Source organism: Miniopterus schreibersii (assembly GCF_964146895.1).
Source record: "Miniopterus schreibersii genome assembly, chromosome: 15".
Lineage (NCBI taxonomy): Eukaryota > Metazoa > Chordata > Mammalia > Chiroptera > Miniopteridae > Miniopterus > Miniopterus schreibersii.
In genome coordinates, this window is record NC_138115.1 from 26,638,222 (window position 1) to 26,659,591 (window position 21,370).

At 50.7% G+C, this 21,370-nt stretch overlaps 1 protein-coding gene across 1 annotated transcript; it reads left to right on the forward strand.

The window, feature by feature from the left end:
* The first annotated feature begins 465 nt into the window (after positions 1–465).
* On the forward strand, positions 466–21,087 carry RBP1 (retinol binding protein 1). Its single transcript, XM_081159180.1, has 4 exons — positions 466–1,170; positions 1,572–1,750; positions 18,630–18,731; positions 20,848–21,087. The coding sequence occupies exons 1-4, from the start codon at positions 1,098–1,100 to the stop codon at positions 20,899–20,901; spliced, it is 408 nt and encodes a 135-aa protein (XP_081015306.1). The 5' UTR covers positions 466–1,097; the 3' UTR covers positions 20,902–21,087.
* Positions 21,088–21,370: the final 283 nt, after the last annotated feature.

Genomic DNA, 21,370 nt, shown 5'->3' on the forward strand with positions numbered 1-21,370 from the left:
GTAGGGAGCCACTGTAGTATATAAGGAAAAGAGAATGGATCTGCTGTCACCTAGGCTGTGATTTGTGCAAAAAGCAATTTCAAAGAGATATTTAGTCTTTAATAGAGGGTCAAAAAGTCAACCCACACGATGATGTCATCTCCTTGTTGGCAAAGACAGAGGGTTTTAAGCACCGGACGTACACTCCAGGTGGGAAATGAGCTGTGATCAAAGATCTTCATCATGAAGGATCAGAAACACAGCTGTCCATGGATGGGGGGCAGGCTGGACAAACAATGGAATATCCTGTCTACGTACAGATAATGGAAATGTCTCCAGAACAGATTAAGTGAAAAAAGCAGGGTTCAGAACACTGCGCGCTGGGCTGCCGGCCTTTAGGTGGCGGGAGGGTTAAATCAGCGGCGTGTTAATTGCTTACATTTGCAAAACGCAGCGGCTCTGAAGGACGCGCCTCGGGACCGCCCAGAGGGCTCCATGGCCGCACTTACTTAACACAGCAACAACCTCACTTTTCTTCGTGGGAGGGACGTGCAGAGCGCCTCGCTCGTCTCGCCCTTAGGTGAACTGCCCGGCTTTCTGCACCCCGACTGGGCGTCCCGGGCCCGGCAGCCCGCGAGGGGCTTTAGACAAAGGCCTGTCCAGTGGCCTCTTTCCTTAATCGCCCCAGCAACCCGGAGACACTGTTTCCCAGAACCTCCAGTGGCCGCTGAATGCGAGACGTGCATGGCTTTTGAAGGAATCCTGCAGTAGCTGGAGAGCGGGGGCCAATAAAGCAGCCCCGCCGGCCCGGCCCCACTCCTTCCCTCGCCGGGAAGCGCACTGAAGGTCCGCACGTCGGCGGCCGCGGGCCAGGGACGAATCGAGCCCTCCGACGCCCGCGCCCCCGCCCCGCCCCGCGGAGGAAGGAGGGGCGACGGCTACAATGGGTCCCCGGCGGGCTTTGTGCGCGCTCGGCCTCCAGCTGTCACCGCCCCGCTGGAGGGCGCGCATTTCCGGGCTGCCCACCAGCCGGGTCGCTTCGGGAGCCGCTGCCCCGGCCGTGCCCAGAGCTGCCCCCGCCCGCTCCGCGGCCTCCCGGCCCCAGTCGCCCCCCGATCATGCCCGTCGACTTCACCGGGTACTGGAAGATGCTGGCCAACGAGAATTTCGAGGAGTACCTGCGCGCGCTCGGTAAGCCGGCGCCCCGCGAACCCCTCCGCGGGCTCCTCCCCGGAGCCGGCGCCGGGAGCGCGGCCCGCGCGCTGCGAGCCGGGGTGGGGGTGTTAGGGTTCGCGGGGGGTGAACGTGTGAGAGTTGGCGCTAGACGTGGATGATTTCACTAGGAAAGCTGGGCTTGGTGACCTACGTTTTGTTTTTAAAGGGTTAGCATAAGGACGGAAAACTTTGTTGCAAAAAAAAAAAGAAAAAAAGAAAGGGGGGGGAAAGGCACAAACTGGCCACGCACAGAGACAGCGCAAGCGGGAGGGAACCCCAGCTGTTCTCCTGGGGGTGCTGGCCCCTGGGGCCCCTCTACCTTAGGAACCGTTCTCTGAGTTTTCTGGCCAACTCTTTGCTCCCCTGCGCCCCAGCAGATGTCAATGTGGCCTTGCGCAAAATCGCCAACTTGCTGAAGCCAGACAAAGAGATCGTGCAGGACGGCGACCATATGATCATCCGCACTCTGAGCACTTTCAGGAACTACATCATGGACTTCCAGGTTGGGAAGGAGTTTGAGGAGGACCTGACGGGCATAGATGACCGCAAGTGCATGGTGAGAATTTGGACACACCCGGGCATCCCCTGCCCAGGGGGCCTGACCAAAGGCTGAGCTAATTCATTTGAGAGGGGAGCAAGGGCCCTTGTGTTCTTAGGGACCACGGATCTTAGCCTGCCCCCCCCAAGGTGGGCAGCACCCACTCATCCAGCACCCTTCTCCATCCAAACCAGATGGTTATAGTTATGAAAACTTCACCTCCTTTAGTCTCTACCGTGTCCGGACACTTTGAATCATGTGCCTTATACACTTGACTTCACCTAATCCTCCCAACAACCTTTGAGGGAGGTATGAGTACCCCCATTTAACAGATTAGAAAACATAAGGGATGAAGTAACATGCCTGGAGCAGCACGACTAGGGAGGGGCTGGGCTGGAATTCCAGGCATGTCTGTTGACTTCTCTGGCTGCACTCTGGGCTGGTGGAGAAAGGAGAGGGAGCTGGAAGGGAGGAAATAAAGAAGAAACACAGGAAGCCCTCTTGGAGTGTAAACTTCCTATATGACCTAGCAGGAAGCCACTCTAGAAAGCAGGGGGCACCTCGATCCCTGCCAGAAGCCTTCTGACCTGCCCCTTGCTGTCCCCAAACTGGGATTTGGCTCCCGGCCATCCCCTTTCCCACCTATCTTCCACTGTGCGCTGCCCAGCTTCCTTTGAACCTTGCAGCCAACACCTCCTGGGAAGGTCAGCTCCTCTGCAGCTCAGGCCAACAGATGCAGCAATGGGGAGGCGGAGGGGGAGGGGAGGGAGACCCCGCCCCCAAGGGTGGGAAGCTGGTGACCCAGAGGCCCCCAATTAGTGCTGCCACAGCAAACTGCAGAAGGTCAGCTCCAGGCTTCCATCAACATCCTTAGGTCGCTGGGAGGTCAGGGTGCTCCCGGCTTCCCTTTCACTGTCCCGGGCCCGGAGCTAGTTTATGCTTATTGAAGAGGCCCTCCCTCTTGTCCTCCTGTCCCCTTTCCATTATTTACCAGGGCTCGCTGTATGCCCTGCGCGCTGTGCACAGCCCAGTGAGGGAGGGATTAGTCACCCCATATTATGCAACAACAGGCCACACAGGAGAAGAGACTTGCAAGGGATGAGGTTTGAGCCCTATCCGAAGTCCTTGGACTTTGAAGCCCATGCTCCTGCTCCCCGCCAGGTTCCACTCTAGTGGTAACCAGAAAGCAGGTGTCTGAAGCTTGTAAGGACTGTGGGCGAGGAGTGCTGGGGCCTGGGAATAAGGAGCCCAGGCTGGAGGACTTATCCCCTCTTGTTGACTCACCTGGAGTCGGTCAGGTGTGAGTGTGAGCCCGCTGCTTGGAATGATGGCAGAAGAGGGGGTCGCCGACAGGGAGTGTCCTTGGAGAGGCCGCGAGTGGGATAAAACACTACTGTCGTAGGGAGATGCCGGGTTTGCCTTCAAAACACCCAAGGCCTCTTAATCTGCCCAGAGGCTCACTGTGGGGAAGGTCTGCCTTGGTGAGGTGGGGGCCCTGCCTTTCAGACCACTGCCCAAGATCTTCCCCCTGGCCTGCTGCATGGAACTGCACTGTAAGAACAGTTGTCCCCAGCTCACTCTTGGGGAACTCACAGAACACAGAAAACATCCCTATTTATTTTGGGTCAACCACAACCTCTGGATTGTGTCAGCTTGTACTTGGCTAACTATCTTCGCTCTTTTCTTCCCTCCATTAATGCATAAAACATTTATTGATCACTTAGGAATACTAGCTAATTCTCATCAAGTACTTACTATGTACCAGGTACTTAGGGTATTTATTTTAATTCAATCTTCACAACATTTTACAGATAAAAAAACAGAGGCAGGACTTCTATTGCGTGGTCTTGGGGAAGCAAAGTAAATGGCATAGGGAGGACTTGAATTTGGTCCGTCAGTGCCAGAGTGGCTGCCCTTAACCATTGCACTGTACCTGCCACTTTCCTGACATGCTAGTAGTCACTGCATCAGGGGCCGGGACACAGCCCAGTACCGCACAATCCCTGATGTTGAGAAACTCACAGCCTTTGTGGTGGAGACACATAAACAGTCCAAACACGGAGAGATCCGTGGTAACAAAGGGAGGCACCCAGAGGAGGGGATCCCAGGAGTTCTGAGAGAGTCACTTCTGTGCTTGATTATAAAAGAAGGTGGAAGGGAGGGTTTGGGACACAAAGGAAGGGACAAATGGCCACCTTCTTTTCTTAACCCAGCAGTAGGACAGCGGTAGTTGAGCAGATCAGGGAACCCAGCAGCTAGGCAAACCAGATGAAATTGGACAGGACTCGTGGTCACTTTTGCTGTCCCGGGACTCACTAGATGGCCACTCACTTACTTTGCTATTGCCCATTGGAGAAGGGACTGTTCCTCTGCTCAGGCCCCTGCCTCACCTTTCTCTCCTGGCTGCCCAGCTGGATGTATGGTGGACCATAGTGAAGAGAACACCTGGGGAAGGGTTAGGATAATAGAATTATAGCAACTGTCCAGCTTGAGGCTGTGAGTGGAGGGGAGCTGCATGCCAAGATGCCATGATGCCTGAGGTCTCTGGGCCCCCTCTGCTCCACACACTCTGCACCCACCAGCCAGAAGTGGCAGCTGGGAGGAAGCCAGTTTGTTCTCAGCATCAGATTGTTCCATTCTAACATTTTTCTCCCCAGCACGTTACAAAGGTGTCATTTCTCACCTGGGATCATTCATGTTTTGTTCTTTCCTCTCTTGGTCCTGCAAGCATTTCAAGGTGCTGGCTCTATCTTTTCAGCCCCTGTGTTACTGAGGTGCATCACCGGAGTCCTGCCCTCACAGAGTTCAGGGTAATGGGGGAGACAGACCACAGCAGCCAGTCATACTGTGATAGTGTGCCATGGAGAAAGGACAGGCAGAGAAGGACCCCTCTGGCTCTGGGAGGTCAGGGGAAGATCCCACAGGAAGTGGAGTGTGAGCTGTGACTCGAAGGATAGACAGGAAGTAGCCAGGCAAACAAGGGGAATGAGAGCAAGGCCAAGAGAGCAGCACTTGGAAAATGCTATTTTGGACCTGTCCCACAGCAGGCCCTGGGCTCAGTGTGGGAACACGGAGTCACCATGGCCTGCTGGAGCACCCGGGCCAGTAGAGCAGGCAGACGCATCTTCAGGCCATTACAGCTCAGTGTTATGATGGAAGCACAGTGGGTGGAGGAGCATAGGGCTGGGGGTTTAGGGAGCACTGGTCATGGAAGGTTCCCTGGAGGAGGTCACAGCTGAGCAGAGCCTTGAAGGACAAGTAAGAATCAGATCAGACATGGAAAAAGGATACAAGCATTCCAGGCAGAGGGAACCATGGGCACAAAGGCCCAGAGGTCAGAAAAGGCCTCGTTGGGAGGTGAGAGAGGTACAGTCTGGAAGACTTCAGTGTGGCTGGAGTGCAAAATGTGGCCAGAGGAGAGGAGAGTGATGAGGACCTGATGGGGGGCCTGGATGTGGCCCACACAAATCCGCAGGGAACCCTTGCTGGAAGAGGCATGGTCATCTGACATTCCTCTTTGAGGCTTCCTGGCTCAGAGATCTCTGGCCCTGCCTCTCTTCCACGGGAACACAGATAAGTTTCCTAGCCAGAGGGTAAAATCCGGCCTGCAGATGTGTTTTGTTTGGCCTGCGCAATGTTTGAAAAACTTTGCCAGTGATTGCCAAAGATTGTAAGATTTCATGGAAAAAATCCATATTTCTGGCTGTTCTTACAAAAAAAAAAATCAAGATGCTTAAAAACAGTGGGTGCCTGATTATTTCTGTGTCATGTGGCTCCCTGGGACAGTTGTTATTGGAGAAATGCATGGATGGTCTTTGTTGCTAGTGGAAGTGGGGTTCTTACAATATCTCGAGAAAAAGAATTTTCTGAGACACACAGGAGGACGAGTGATTTTTATTTGCATGGAATTACATCCTTGGGTTTCCAAAGTCCTATTTCCCTTAATCCAGTCCTAGAAGATGTGCAGCTGGGGATTCAGCAGAGCTAAAGACAAAGCCAGCATCCAAAGTTTCCTTTCCATGGTGGAGCTGGGTCCAGTATAGCATTAGACTAGTTACAGTGCATTAATCCATTGTGTGGGTCCACATGGCTGTGGGCCATGTGGGAGAATGCAGGGAGCCAAGAGAGTGGGCCCCCTGCAACAAGAGTCCCAAGAGCACAAACCTAGAGAGCCAAGAGATCAAACTCCTTTGTTTAGGAGATTAAATATCTTAAATCTTCCTGTGCTAGCGGTGGTCACGCCTACTTTGGCCAAGGACCTGTTCCCAGGTGTGACTGACAGGCAAGTACCTTCCCTATTTCACCCAGACTTTACTGGGCATGCATGTAAATTGCAGCTTCCTGGCAAAGCTGCACAAATGGCATGCCCATAATATTTGGCCTTCCTTTTGCTGCTTTCCAGTTATTCATAACTAGGTTAAATTACAACGGTATCACTGTCACAGTTGCTCCCTTTAGATGGGACTTTCTCCAGTTTACCATAGCTGGCTCACTCCATCTTCCTACCTGAAGTTGAGGACCAGCTGGCCTGCACTGTGGGTTCCTGAGCATTGGTTCCCTAAGTGGAAGCCAGTAGCAACAGCACCACAAGCACGTTAGAAACAGAGGTTCTCCAGCCACGCCCCTGGTCTACTTACTGAATCAGAAACTCCAGCAATCTGGGTCTCACTGCTCCTGCCGGGTGGTTCTGATGCAACTAAAGCTTTCGATCCACTGCTTTGGGGTAAAGAAACATCTCTGTGCCTGCCTCTCTCTAAAACCAGGTGTAGAGAGCCATGTGCCACAGGCCAGTTTAGCGCATCATCTGACCCCTGTAGACATTGCCATCCATGCCCAGAACCAGCCGAAATGGCCCTGGGTCTCTCCCCAGGCTGAGGCATGCGGGGTTTCAGGTCTGTGCAGCCCAGAGTCACTGGGCTCACGTCTTCAGTCTGTTCTATTCAGCTTTTACATGGCCCACAAGCAGAGGCTATCAGTTGGTGGAAATGTATAGACTAGGCCTGGTTTTTCTCCACTGCCTCCTGTATGCCTTTGTCCATTCAGATGAAATCTCCAGCCCAGTTTGAAACCATTATCATTTATTGAATCAAGCAGTTGTAAGCTTTGGGTGGATGGGGGACCTTGGAAAAAGAAGCTGCTCCTCAACTTCAAACCATGCTCCCCACGCCAGGGCCAGGGCATCCCTCTCGGAATGAGGACCGACCGGGTGCTTTGTTCTCAGCGCTCCCGCAGCATGAGCCGCTTTTGTGCGAGAACACAGCCTCGGCTGGGAACCGCAGCCAGCCTGGCCCTGCATGGTGGTGGCAGGAGGGCCATTTGTCATCCCACCGTGGACACCGGGTCAGGTTCTCCCTGGAGGGGGTGGCTTTGTTCACACAGCAGCCTGGCGCCTCTTCCCCGGCTGAGCCTCGCCTTCATATGCAGCTCTGAACTCGGGGTGACCCCTTTCACAGAGCCTGCCTTCTGCTTCTAGCCCCCGCCCCTCCGTGGGGTTCTTTGTTTTTATTGTAAAAGGAAAAAAATTCAAATAGCTCAGGAGAGAGTCGACTGAAAGGGAAAGGACTCCTTGCCTCTCTTGGCCTGATTCCCACTCCCCTGAGGTTAACCCTGTTACTGTTTCTGGTGGGTCTGTCTGGAAATCTTCTTCATCTATTGATCAGTTAATTAGTCAATATCTGTAAAGCCAGGAAGGGAGGGAGGAAGGAAGGAAGGAAGAGGGGAAGGGAAGGAGAAAGACCCACTTCTCTGCATATTGGTTTTTTTAAATTGATTTGAGAGAGAGAGAGAGATTTGTTGTTCCACTTATTTATGCATTCATTGCTTGATTCTTTTAAGCGCCCTGACTGGGGATCGAACCCACAACCTTGGCATATCAGGACGATGCTCTAACCACTTGAGCTCCCCGGCCAGGGCTGCATACCATTTTTTCACTCAATGTTTCTTTGCATCTTTCTATATTAGCACTTACAGGTTTTCTGAATTCTGTCCCTTTTAGACATCTTTGTTTCCTTCCCTCCCCTCCCTGACTTTCTTACTTCCATCTGTCCATCATCCATTCATCCACCCATCTAATTATATGTGGTATATATGAAATCCACCAAACTACTGTTAACACTTGGCTGTAAACTCTTGCCTGCTTTGTGATCCTGTTCTTGACTCATTAAAGAGATTTTTTGGTTCTTATTTTTTAAAAAAACACAATGCCAATGGCAGAAACAACTCCCTGGGCTGCAGAGCTGAGAATGCCATCGGATTTGGCAGCCTGTGGGAGCTGCCTCTGCCCAGATCAGGCCCCCAGCATCGGCTGGGTCCTTTCCAGGATAGAAACACAGAGTTTCTTTCATGTCTTAGCTAAAGTTCTCCGACCTTTGAAATCGTGTCAGCAGTGTGCTTTTGAGGATTACTAAAGGAAGAATTAAAGCAACCCAAATAAAATTCACAAAGCAGCTTTCAAGAATCACACTGGTTTGTTAGGTTTTGTTTTGTGTTAGTCCAGAGCAAAGGGAAATAACATGCACTCAGTTCTTACTAAGTGCCATGCCTGTACCAAATAATTTTTAGCAATTTTCCTCTTTTGGTCCCCCAACAGCTGCTGTTCTGTAAGTATCATACCCAGTTTACAGATGAGAATCTGTGGCTGAGGGACGTTAAGAGCCAGCTGGTGGCAGAGGAAGGATTCAAATTAGATAAAGGTCCCTGTTACAAGGCCTCCCATGGAGCTCTGCTGAGCTGGCACTTACTTCGAGCCTCATTGCAACCTGGAGGTAGACAGTATTGACAAGGCTTGAAGATGTGGCCAAGAGTAAACTTAAATGATTGGACACAATGCCTCTGTTTTCACATTTGCAAAATGGGCATCATGATTGCTGCTTACAAGGCAAATCCTGAGGACCATAGACATAGTACAGGGGACAGTGCCTTGTGAAGCCACAATGCTGTGTGCAACAAAGGGCCAGAGCCCTTCTGATACCCTAGACTGAAGGTTTACCATCCCAGTCTCTAAGGATTTTTACCCGTACAGTCCACCCTGACTCCTGGCTCCACAGGGCTTAGAACCAGAAGAGGTGGGTGGGGCAGGAAATCCCTCCACCCTCCCTTGCAGGCATCCAGAGCCTATAAGCTGATGACTGTCCTTTCCCCCATGTAAGTCTCTGGAAAACAGCCCCTTGCAGCCCAAGTCCTATTGCAGACATTTCACATGTGATCGGGATTTATTCATGTTTGACTTGGAGTTGATTGAACTCTCTGAGAGCCAGGACCGTGCCTGGTTCACAATAACTTCCTCCCTGGGAAGCACTTTTGTTGCTGTCTCTGTTGTATAAATTGAGTTGTGCTAGAGAGTGTACGTACACGTGCACACACACACACACACACACACACACACACCCTTGTTCTTTAAAGGGGAACCCCCAGGCCTCACACACACACACACACACACACACACACACACACACCCTTGTTCTTTAAAGGGGAACCCCCAGACCTCTTTGCTGCTGCCTGAAATGCCTCCATTAGAGCACATTTATTTTGGTTAACTATCCAAAGACTTCTCTAGGTGTTTCCTTTAGTATGCAGATATCCTAAAGAGCTAGCTAGCTACCTCTATTACCTGGATGTTAATGAGTCTCCTTCCAGCCTGCCTTCCCCCTTCTTTCCTGGCTTTCCCCCTTCTTTCCAGGGACAGCAGGGGAGCACTCTGGGAAAGGACTATAAACAAGATGGTCATGAAGGCAGGAGGTGGGGGTGGCGGGGAGCCCAGGCTGCAGAACCCACCTCTACCAGCCTTGCAACTGACTGACCCCACACTCAGAAAATGAGGGGGAAATCCGTCTTGCAGTGTGCAATGAGTCAGAAAAATCCCTTTACTCTTTGACTCAGAGATCCCACTTATGGGATTATATTCCAGGAAAATCATTCCAAAAACCCCCAAAGTATATCTATCATAGGAAGGCATCCGTAGCTATGTGGTAATAATCCTCAACACCCACATGAGCATAGCCACCGTGTCAGGGCCACTCTGTGGCAGGCCCTGTCCTAGTGCTCTGTGTATATCATTTAACCCTCCAGCAGTCCCAGAGTGGGTGCTGCTCTCTCATTTCACAAACAGACCTGAGGAGCTTGCCCCCCCCCCCCCCTTCACACTACTGGTGATTTGCCTTCGCAACTCTCAGACTCCTGCTTCATGTGGTTTACAGAACAGGCTGCCTCCTGCTGGTGTTCCTAAGTGCCAGATGACCACGGGTGGTTAGAGTGACTGGCGTTTTAATTCCTTAGACCACCATGTAGCCATGTAAATGATCCCTGTGAGGATAAATGAAAAGCATGTATGGGCAATCAGTCAACAAGTTTCACAGATTTCTGCTGCTTAGCATCTCTTTCCCCTTTCCCCATCCCCACAGTTCTGCCTATCTCTTGCCTGTAATAATAACAATTAATATCCCTTGTGCTTACTGTGTGCCAGGTGTAGTGCTTTCCATGGATTGTTTCATTTAATGACTGCAGTATCTTCACATTGATCTCCCTTCCATAGTTTTCAACACTGCAGCCCAGCCTTCCCATTCTAAAAAGGGAATCTGATCATGCTACTCTAAGCTCCAAACCCCCAGAGGCTCCCCGGGACTGACAGGCAAGGCCAGGCAGCACTCGGGCTCTTCAGGATGTGGCCACGCCTGCTCTCCAGTCCCATTCCCTACCTCACACCTCATACTTGGCCCTACCTCACCCTTTGCAGGTGCCTTCACTTGCCATCCCCTTTTTGCATCTCTCTACTCACTTCCTTGGTGTAGAGCCCCTGCCACCTCCTCCTCATTGGTCAAGACCAGCCCAGGCTTAGCTGCTCCATCCCCTTGTCCTGACTCACCTTCCCACCTCACCCTCACCTTCTGCCTCACTGCTTCTCTCTGCAGGTGCTGCTCCTAGGAAACCTGTGACACTTGTTAATGCATCTGAGATTCCAAAAAGTGGGGCCCACATCTTTGTATCTCCAGTGCCCAACATAGGGGGCTCCAATGTGTTTGTCAAATGAGTCTTAAGTAAAAATAGCAGCCCCTCAAACAATATAAATGGTAGCCATTGATTCTATCACTGCAAGATCCACTTTCCTTTTAAATAATAGCTAAAGTTTGCCCACATTTCCCATGTGCTGGGAATTCTAAGCCCTTTTCATGCATTAATTCTTTAATCCTCACAATTCTCTGATGAAAATGCCAAAATACTTCCTCTGTTTTATAGGAAGAAAATGAAAGGCAGAACAGGTATCTCATGTATAAAATCAGGTAGCTGGCAGAGCAGGGTTTGGATCCTGATGGTCCTGCTCTAGATTGTTAGTAGAGAGAGATGAAATCATTATTATATTAAGGGGTCAAAACTCTGGATTAATCTCTGTGAAGCTCTTGAAATCTCAAATGCAGTGTCCCTTGAAGTAGTAGTGTCACAGGATGGACGCATCAGGTACAGGGGAGTGATGTTGGGTTTACATTCCATTCTCCCCGACAATGGAGGCTACTTTGCTGGCCAAGAACCCCAGCTTCAAGGGCTGAGGGCAGCAGCTCCAAGCCCTCTTTCTAGCTCTTGCTTGTCCACAGCCCAACTCCCTCTGAGGTAGGCCCTGGCAGTCTGGGTGATTTGTAACCAGTTTAGCTCTGGAGCGAGACTCTCATCTTTGGAATCTCATCTTTGCCACTTACAACCTACCTGCCCTTCAGTAAGTTACTTCACCTCTCTGTGCCTTTACTTGCCTGTGAAATGGGGATAATTACAAAGTAAGGGATACCTACCCCTGGGGAGGAGTAGATTCAAGAAAGCCTGCACTCAACTGCTCTAGCAAGATGAGTGATGAATTCCCTCACCTTGTAAACTGTGTCCTCCAAAAGATAAATTCTGGGGGTGGTAAATGTATGATGGGACACTTGGCCATCCAGAGAAAAGCTAGCAGGGTCACATGAGTGGAGACAGGACCATAGAAATGAGCTGAGCAAGGTCAAGGACAGAGGGGAACTACTGCTTACCAAACATTTTATTTGTGCAGCACTGAAATAGGTCCTTGCAGCCCCTTGTTTCATTTCTACCTATGGCTCTGTTCTGTGGCAAACTCATTAGCCCATTTTGCAGATGAATAAGTGGAGGCTCAGAAGGCAGAGTAAATTGCTCAGCGTGACCCAGCTAGAAGGAGGTGGGCATGGATTGGAGATCAGGCTTGCCTCTGTCCAAGGCTGTCATTGGGTCTCTCCTGAGTGCCCAGCTCATCAGACAGGAGAACTGCTCTCCGGTGGTTGGGCCAGCCCAGGCCCACAGCCTGCCGGCTGGTGCTATCCCACAGTGACGGCATCCATGGCAGCACGGTGGTCATGTGGGCACACAGGGCAGGCCATGGGTTTGGAGCTGGGCAGAAGGGAGTTAAACTATGACTGATACTCATGCAGGCTGCGTGGCCCTGGGCGTGATGACCAGGTGCTCCAGGCTTGAGAAAATAGGGGCCTTTTTCAAACCCAATTTTTTAAGGCTAACCTATGGAAGAATAAACAGTCACATTGCCTGGGATATTTTGGCTAAAAAAATGGGTGTTCATTGTCTGAAAGATTACAACAGTACCCCTATTCATTCAACAAATGGTTAGTGAGCTTTCTCTGCCATAGATTCTAAGGTATCCTGCTGTGACTGAAAGGATCTCAGACTCCAAGAAGCTCTCTGTCAATAGCTCCTGACCTGCTCCCTCTTTCCTGGTTACCAAGCCAGCATCTCTTATCTTCTGGGAGCTGTTTGTTTCTGTTCTCCTTGAAAGATTTAAAAAAAAAAAAGGAAGGTGGACTCAGCCCTTCAGAGCCCCTCTGAGCACTCTCTGGCAGGAGGTCCCTCCCTTACTCGCCCCTCCACACCCCACTTCAGATGGGCCTAATAATCCTTGCACTGACCTGAGTAGCAGAGCCACCTCTGCCTGCCAGATAAGCAAACATCTGGATTTTCCATTGCACCAGGTTGGGTTGGTTGTAGCCACAGAGATGTGAAGTTGAAAAAGAGAGGCTATGAGCGATCTCCCCAGTAAATTCAAGGGTTGGAGGTACATGGTCGGGTTCCACGGGGAGGGTCATGCCAAAAGAGTCCAGCGAGGCAAAGCCCCTCATGTAGCCTCTGACCTTCCTGCATCTGTCCTCTGCCTGGGAGTCCCTCATGCCCCTTTTTCAACTTTTACTTTTTAACCTACCCTTCATGCTGTTTTTGCATTACTTCCAACATTACCTCCTCCAGGAGCCCTCCCCTGCTGGACCACTGCCCTTCCTTCAGAGGCTGATGACGTGCCTTTCCACTTGCATAACTACCACCACCTGCCTTTAACCAGCACTTCCCGTTCTGCTGGAATTCTCTGTCTGCTTGTCTTCTTCTCCAGTCATGTGTGAGCTCTTGGGAGCAGGGTCCTCTCCTTACCCACCTCTATTTCTAGCACCCGCTGCTGGTGTACAGTTGTGGAACCCACAATTGCTGAATGTTGTTTCCTTGCACAGGACCGTGTTGCAAAATCCTACTGCTCATTCACTGGTTAGATTAGATCAGGGAATGCCAGGGCACAGTAGCCAAGAGTGCTACTAGAGTCAAATCTCATCTACCCTCTTCCTGGGCGGATAAACTAAAAGCCTCAGCCTCCACATCTGTAAAATGGGGAGAAGCACAACTGCTCAAGGAGGTTTAAGGAATCAACTTGCTACAACCCATGTTCTGTTTACTGTCCTGCCCAGCACATCCCAGCACAGAACACAGATGGGGTCCATGTCAGTTTACATGTCTGCCTTCCCTCCAGGCTGAGCTGCGGGCAGAGCTTGGGTCCAGCCCAGCCTCAGGGCCACCCTCAGTGCTGGTCCCCTAGATGACTGAGTGCAGTTCCACAGGAGCCCCATGACCATCTCCAGCCCCATTTCCCTCCTCCCCATCCAGAATCTTGGCCTCATGGGGCCTTGAGCTCTCTGATGGTTTCTTGTTTTAAAATTGATTCTGTGTACTTTCTTAAATGTTTAAGGAATTTTAAAAATGACATGTCAAGATGAGTCTTAACATTTAATCATTTTGTTTGTCCTAAGAATTTGTTTTCATTTGCTGTAAGCTTCTTCGTGGTATTGGAATTGCCTTCTCCAATGCCCACAAAGGCCTTTTTGTGGCTTTACTGGTTTGTAGTAGTTGCTTTGAACAGCTTTTATGTCCCTAATTACTTGTTCACATTTTAAGGCCTTATTAATTTAGTTTTAATCTGCTTTTAGAGTGAATTGGCTTTTCCCCCTGAATGTGCTGATTTTAGATAATTGCCAGCCCCCTAGGAATGGATCAGAACAAGTGGAGCCAGGCCATCCACTTAGGCAGCAGCCTGGCCTTGCAGGCAGTAGTGGATTTCTCAGCCAGAAAGAACTGGGTTTAAGTGATGGCTCAACTCCTAACCCCTAGGTGGCTTGGGCTGGTTACTTAGCTAAGCTTCATTTTTATCAGCTCTAAAACATGAAGGTCAAGTGAAACATTATGGAATCCTCCCAGCAAAGTACTAGGCATTTGGCAGGTTCTCTGTTACTCTCCTTGCCCTTCCCGTCTGCTCGGTTTATTTAACACAAGCTCCAGAGGCTGAGAATCTCCTTATTGTCTCAGGAACCCTCAAAGGGTAAAGCGTACTTTAAACTCAAACTCCAGGAGGAATAGCCAATTTGCATCATTTAGTGGTTCACATCATGTATAGAAAGTACAGTTTGGTTTTTCAATCCCCCCACCCCCCAATTTTTTTAAAAAATAATATCTTTATTGATTTCACAGAGAGGAAGGGAGAGGGGGAGAGAGAGAGAAACGTCAATGATGAGAGAGTCATTGATCGGCTGCCTCCTGCACGCCCCTGACTGGGGATCGAGCCCGAAACCCAGGCATGTGCCCTGAGAGGGAATCAAATCCAGATCTCCTGGATCATAGGTTGATGCTCAACCGCTGAGCCACGCCATCTGGGCCACCCCCAAATTTAAAGAGCACAGGCTTTGGAGTCAGACCTGGGTCAATCCTGGCTCTGCAGGCAGAAGCACCATAGACAAGACCTGCCCTCTTATGACCTGGCTCTGGAATCACAAGGAGGACAAGGTTCAGCCCCAGCCCTCCCGGAGGTCCATAAGCAGAGGGCCTGCTAGAGCTGGGTGGGCAAGTGTGGAGGGATAAGCAACTGATGGTTCCCCCTGCCCTGCCGCACTCTCAGAAGTGGGAGTTTGGGCATGTGGGAGCTGTGACAAATGTCACAAATTCTTGGCAGCCAATTTGAATCCCACTAGTGGTTCATGCAAGGTCACTACTAAAGATGGATCCATTTAACGGGAATGGTCTGTCACTTCTAGTACAGGTCACTTGCACAGTGCAAGGGGCACTTGAGACTTCCCTGGGACATACTTCCTCAGGCCGCCTGCAGGAGTCAGGTTTTTTCTGTCACTGGCCCCCATACAGCAGAGCCAGCTGGGTTTTCTAAGTGGTCAGGGGAACTAGACAATGGCTTTCAAAGTGACATTCCCTTGTCAGAGTGATGCAGAGCTGTCTTCATTCATCTGTTGGTGCATGTCTTGCTGGGAAAGCTGCTGATAAGGCCAATGTATTGGAGGTTATTAGTTTTTAATAGAAAAGTTAGACTGGCTTCACTTTGCAACAAGCTGCTCTTGGGCTGCAGCCCATTTGCAGACTTTTAGGTGGTCTATGTGATAAGAATTACTGTTAGGAGGCGACTTGAGCATGGCCATGCTTCACCCTTGCCCTTGAATTTGTCTGGGCTTCATTTGCAAGGTGAAGTCCCAGAGCTAATGGGGTTGGGGACTGGAGGCAGCACTGCCCATCCCCATGGTTTGTACCATGTCCACCTCAGCCCCCAGAGCATCTGCCTCCCTGTGTACTTGAGAAGCATCAGGAACACGCTCTTGGCTGAAATCCCCCCATTAGACCCTCATTAAGTGGATCAAGCAGTGGTGAGGGTCCAAGCTAGAACACAACATCGGATGGGATCTGGTATTCACACGACAAGCTGAATCCCTGTCCCAGACTTCACTGCACCTGGTCTAGCAAAGGTGGCTGGCTGCTCACTGCAGAGGCGGGTCACAGAATGACCTCTTCCTTTTCTGTTCTTAGGACAAATCTGGTCCTTTGGGCAATGGCTGGTTTATTCCCACAGGACACAAAGCTTAAAAAGAAAAATGCCTCCCACCACAAGTGAATGTAGGGGTAGCAAGGTAGGAGAACTAAGTCACGTTTTTGGAGTCATCACAGCTACAGTGGGAAGTCTCCAAGTAGATCTCCTGCTTAAACAAAGACTAATTAAATTTTACAGAGAGCGAACATAGCAGAACTCCTTGGCGCCCAGCTCGGCAGGCGGCGAGGTCTCCTGTTGGAGCCAAGTCTCCGGGAAGGGAAGGAGCTTCTAAAACATTTAGCCCTGGTAAATAGCATGTCCATCAATCTCCATGAATCTTCAACTAAAAAAAAAAAAGACTAGTTATTGTTCAACTTCAACAAGCAAATCCCACCTGTACCTGAGCTCTGCCTCCTACACCAGCCCTAATTTTTTAAAAACAGAAATATATATATGTGTGTATCAATAGAAAAAAAAACACCAGACAGAAGTACATCGAGATGTTAGAGTAATCTCGGAAGAGGCGAGTTTACAGGTATTCTTTTCACTGTGTTCTTTTTCGAGCATTTCTTGTGTTTTCCAGTACAGAGGATGTGACCATGCTCATTGGCTCTATCTCTGGTAGAGGCAGAAGTGTGTCTATCGTAGCTGAGACCCGGTGATTCTCGCTTGGCCTCTGCTTGAGTCTGGAGCCCTTAGTATGCAGAGTAGGCTTCTGGATAAATACACGAAGAGAAGCTCAGTTAATGACGAAGCCAAGTGTTCTTAGGAGCTCCTTGAAGTTGAGATCTGTCTGATTTCCCAGTCCCCTCTGCCCTGAACAGGCCTGGGATGGACAGGGCGCCGAGTAAATGGGCATCTTGTCTGTGGCTTGACGTCATTAATGGTCATTACCCATGACACCTCGTCAGACGTTAATGTTCTGACTTGGAGGTGGGAGCTTTTCTCTGGTTTGGGGCTGGACATGCACCCCAAGAGAGCTCTGGGCCAGGGAGAAGAGGCGCCCCCACTCCAAGTCCTCCTGTGCCCCCTCTCAGGGAACAGTCTCCAGGGGCAGAAGTCAGATTTATTCCTGTGCAAAGCTGGGAGAACACAGCTGGCTCCACTTGTCACCTTGTGCATGTGCCTTCTCACATATGTCATCCCAACAGCAGAGGGCAGTAGTGATCAGCAAGCCCAGGAAAGAGATGGGTCGGGAGGCCAGGGAAGGTGGTCCTCCTACAGGGAGTGGCCACATTCACCCCACACCCATTTCCCAGATTTCTCCTCTCCTAAATCCTCATCAGGCTGTTACTGACTGTCCTGACTCAGCTGAGCAAGGCTGGGAACACAAGAGTCCTAGAACCTTACCTCTGTAAAGGCAGGACCCCCCTAATATGACAGATGGGAACACTGGGACCCAGAGAAGGGACTTGCTCAGAGTCACACAGTGAACAGGGGAAACGGAGTTCTAACTGGGACAGTGGGGAAGCAGGCACCCGTGTGGAAGGGCTGTTCAGAGGGAGGCAGGTCGCTGCAGATAGGAAAGAGGCCCACTGTCCCTGTACACAGGTCCCAGCCTTGATCATGAGCTCCTAGACTGTCTCACCTCTGAATTCCAACACTCTGCACCCCATATTTCTGGGTGGGCCCTTTGCCGCTCCAATAAGACTGTGATGTCTCCCATCGGCACAGGCTGGGCCTCCTCCTGTTATCTGTCTTCCCTTCAGCACACCAGCACCTGGCAGGGCACCCAGTGCTCTGGGAAGATGTGAGGGCTCAAAGGTGGTGGGTGGGCATGGTAGCGAGCACTGAGGGGCAGGGGACTTCCTTCTCTTTCCCCTACAGTTCCCTGGAACCTCCCAAGGAGCTTCCTGAGCACATCTGTGCTGTCTCGTCCCTGTGCCTTTGTCTCATGGTGGTCCCCCAAGAACCCTTCTTCCCAGACCCCGTTTCCTCTGCTTCAGTTTCATTCTTCTGTCCCTCAAGGCCCAACCCTGGTGCTCCCTCCTCCCAGAGCCTCTTCCTCCCTGACTCTCATCTGGGTTCCCACCACCTTGGTCTGTAACTGGTGACCATGGGACACTTAGGGAAGCAGTGAAGTTCAGTGGGAAGGGAGACTTAGGAGCCCCACAGGTCTGTGTTCTGACCTGGCTCTGCCATTGACCATTGGATGAACTTGGCAAGTCTCTTAGCCTGATCTGTAAAACAGAGATGCTAATCCATGTCCCAAATGGACAGTCAGGAGGATCTAGAGACAGCACAGGGAGCACTGGCAAGAGCTGCCATTCATACCTGCAGTTGGTATTAATATCTGAGGTCATTCTCCATGAGATGAACAGCTCTTTGAGGGGAGGGATGTGGTCTTTTGGGTGTCCCAAAACCTTGCAAGTGAATGAATGAATGAATTCTGGGGATGGGCAGGGAAGTCTGTGAAGTGTGCCTTTCACCAGCAAGAGGCGGGACAGCAGCCCTCACTCGCCCGCACCTGTCCACACCCAGCGTGCACTCAGCCCTCGGAAGCCCTCCTCTTTTCTAGGCCCATTCTCAGCCTTTGCTCTGACAGCCCCACCCCAATGACATTTCTCTCCTAATTACCCTTTTAAATGATATTTTTTTAAGGTTTTTGTAATTTTTAAACTGATCTGCATATTTTAATACGAGCACCTGATAGACAGGGAGTATTAGGCTGCAAACCTACGAAAGTGACTAGATTATCGAGGTTGGCTCTGTCCTTCCTCCAGCCCCCAGGGGCTGCTTGCTCAAGACTGACATAAACTATGTTTTTTTGCTTGGCAGACCACGGTGAGCTGGGATGGGGACAAGCTCGAGTGTGTGCAGAAGGGTGAGAAGGAGGGACGTGGCTGGACCCAGTGGATTGAGGGTGATGAGCTGCACCTGGTAGGTTCCTGGGGCGGGGATGGAGCAGGCAGGCTGGGCCCAGAGGGGGATGGAGCAGGCAGGCTGGGCCCAGAGGGGGATGGAGCAGGCAGGCTGGGCCCCAGAGGGGGATGGAGCAGGCAGGCTGGGCCCAGAGGGGGATGGAGCAGGCAGGCTGGGCCCCAGAGGCCCTGTCACTGTTGAGTCCGGATGGACCTTGGAAGAATGTCCCGAAGCTGGGCCTTGGTTCTGCTCTGAAGTCTCTCTTCCAAGGGCCTGGAGAATTTGCTTGAATGACTTTAAAAACTGAGCAATGTGTTTTCTAGGTCTAGGATGACCCACTTGTTCAGTCAGAAGGAAGAGGTGAGGAAGTGCGGTGATAGTGGAGCTAAGCCCTATCTGTTTCTGTTCTCCCGGCAGCCCTATGGCCCAGGTCCTGTTATGGTTCCTATTTGCAACATGAGGGCATGGAGACTCACATTTAAGTTACACAGCTAGAAAGTGGCAGAACTAAATTTACTCCCAAATGATGTCTTTTTTTCACCATGCCAAATTGTGGCAGACGAGAACCTAGGATAATTCTCTAAGCTTCTGTAAGACATGATCTCAATAATCAAAGCCACTTCTACTCCATGCATTGTCTGGGAAAAGCACCCACACATCCAGAGAAGGGGCCTTAGTGCCTGGAGGGCTAAACTAACACAGGTCCTCTGAGAGGAAGCCGCTCATCACTCCTTCTGTGCCCTTGGAACTCCCTAACTATCGTTGATCTAAGAAAGGAGCCTAGTCCAGGTGACTGGGTTCTAGTCCTGATTCACTGGTTGCCTTTGAGTAGCTACCTTCCTTCCCTCAGCCTCCTCTGCAAAATGCCCTCCTACCACATAGGGGTTCTGCAAAGATCAGGGTCTGCCAGAGCTTGGGGACGTGTGTGGGCTAAGAGGCATGAGGGCATTGTTTTCTGAGGATCATACAGAAAGCCAAGCTGCAATGCCTGACCTGGAACATCTCTCCCTGAGCCCTACTTCCTCAACTGCAGAGAAGTGAGGATAGATTATGTGATCTCCACTGGCCTTTCAGCTCAGTGGTTCCGTGGCTCCATGACAGAGGTTGCAAACTGGGGGCCATAGGCCTCTTTTATTTGGCCATCAATGGGTTTCAAATGTCTTCAGCCAACAATTTAAAAGTTAGGAGATGTCACATAAATATTCTGGTTTCTAGCATCCTTAAAAAACACACAAAAAAACACCTTGGAAGGTGTGGCAACGCTGTGCTGTCATTCCCCCTGGCAGCAATCAGCAGAGGCTGCCCTGTAGACAGGGCACGGGCTTTCTAGGCTATATTTTAGTACTACCTGGGAGCATTTAATAATACCAACTCCATTGTTACACCCACTGAGATACTGATATAACTGGTTAAAGCTGGGCCCAGGCATTTTTCAAACTCTCCAGTTAACTCCAACGTGCAACTAAAGCTTGGAACAACTGTGCTAGTTTACCCACCTGAGTCTGCAGCAACTTATTGAACCTTTTGGGGAGTCAACCCATGTGTCTGGATCTGATTTATTCCAAGACTGGGCACAGACTCTGTCCTGAGTTTAAGCCTGAGGTCTTAGAGCCTTTTGGCCCCCTAAGGAGGCAGGGGGAGCGTCAGAAGGTCGATCCTTTTGGTCAGCTCTGAGTCACATATGTTTCCCAACCAACTCTGTTCACAGGCTGCAGCCTGATCTCCACTAATCCAGTTCGGCTGACTTTCCAAGGAATTAGTTCAAACTAACTCTTGGGGAAAATAGCAGCCACTGAGCATTTTTTAAAAATATGTTTTTATTGATTTTAGAGAGAGGAAAGGAGAGTGAGAGAGAGAGAGAGAGAGAGAGAGAGAGAGAGAGAGAGAGACATCTATGTGAGAGAGAAACATCGATCAGTTGAGCACCCCAACTGGGGACCGAACCTACAACCTGGGCATGTGCCCTGACTGGGAATCAAACCGGCGACCTTTTGGTGCATGGGACGATGCTGAACCAATTGAGCCACACCAGCCAGGGCACCACTGAGTATTTTCATAGTTTCTGCCCCTAGATGTACTGAATCCCAAGTGTGACCTTACTCTGGCCAACGACAAGCATCTGTTTTTGTTTCAGGAGATGAGAGTGCAGGGTGTGGTCTGCAAGCAAGTGTTCAAGAAGGTGCACTGAAGCTGGGGCAGACCTCAGTCCCAAGGAATGAGTGGCATAGACATGTGGGCCAGAGCCCCACTCTGCACAGCATGGGGCAGAAATGTCTAGCCACCTTCAGGTATCTGTTAGCAGTCTGTCTCTTGGCTTTGTCTCTTTTTCTTTTCTTAAAACCAAACCATCCCAATAAAAGTGATCTCTGCTCAAGACGCCTGTTTTGGAGAAGCTTCACAGCCCCACTGTGCTCACCTTTTCTCTGGGGCTTCTGGAGTTGGCTTCTTCTGATGCCACCCCTGGCCAGAAGGGGGAAATTCAGCCACACGCCTGGAGATTTAGTCATGACGTGGCACCTGTGTGATCTTTCCCCTGGGGCACTGGCTTGGGTCTGGGGTGTATGACCTGATGTTATGTCATTTGTGTACCTCCCACATTGCATGTCCAGTCAGGGCCAAAGTGCAGTGAGTGCCACATAAGCCAGAGAAGATGCTCT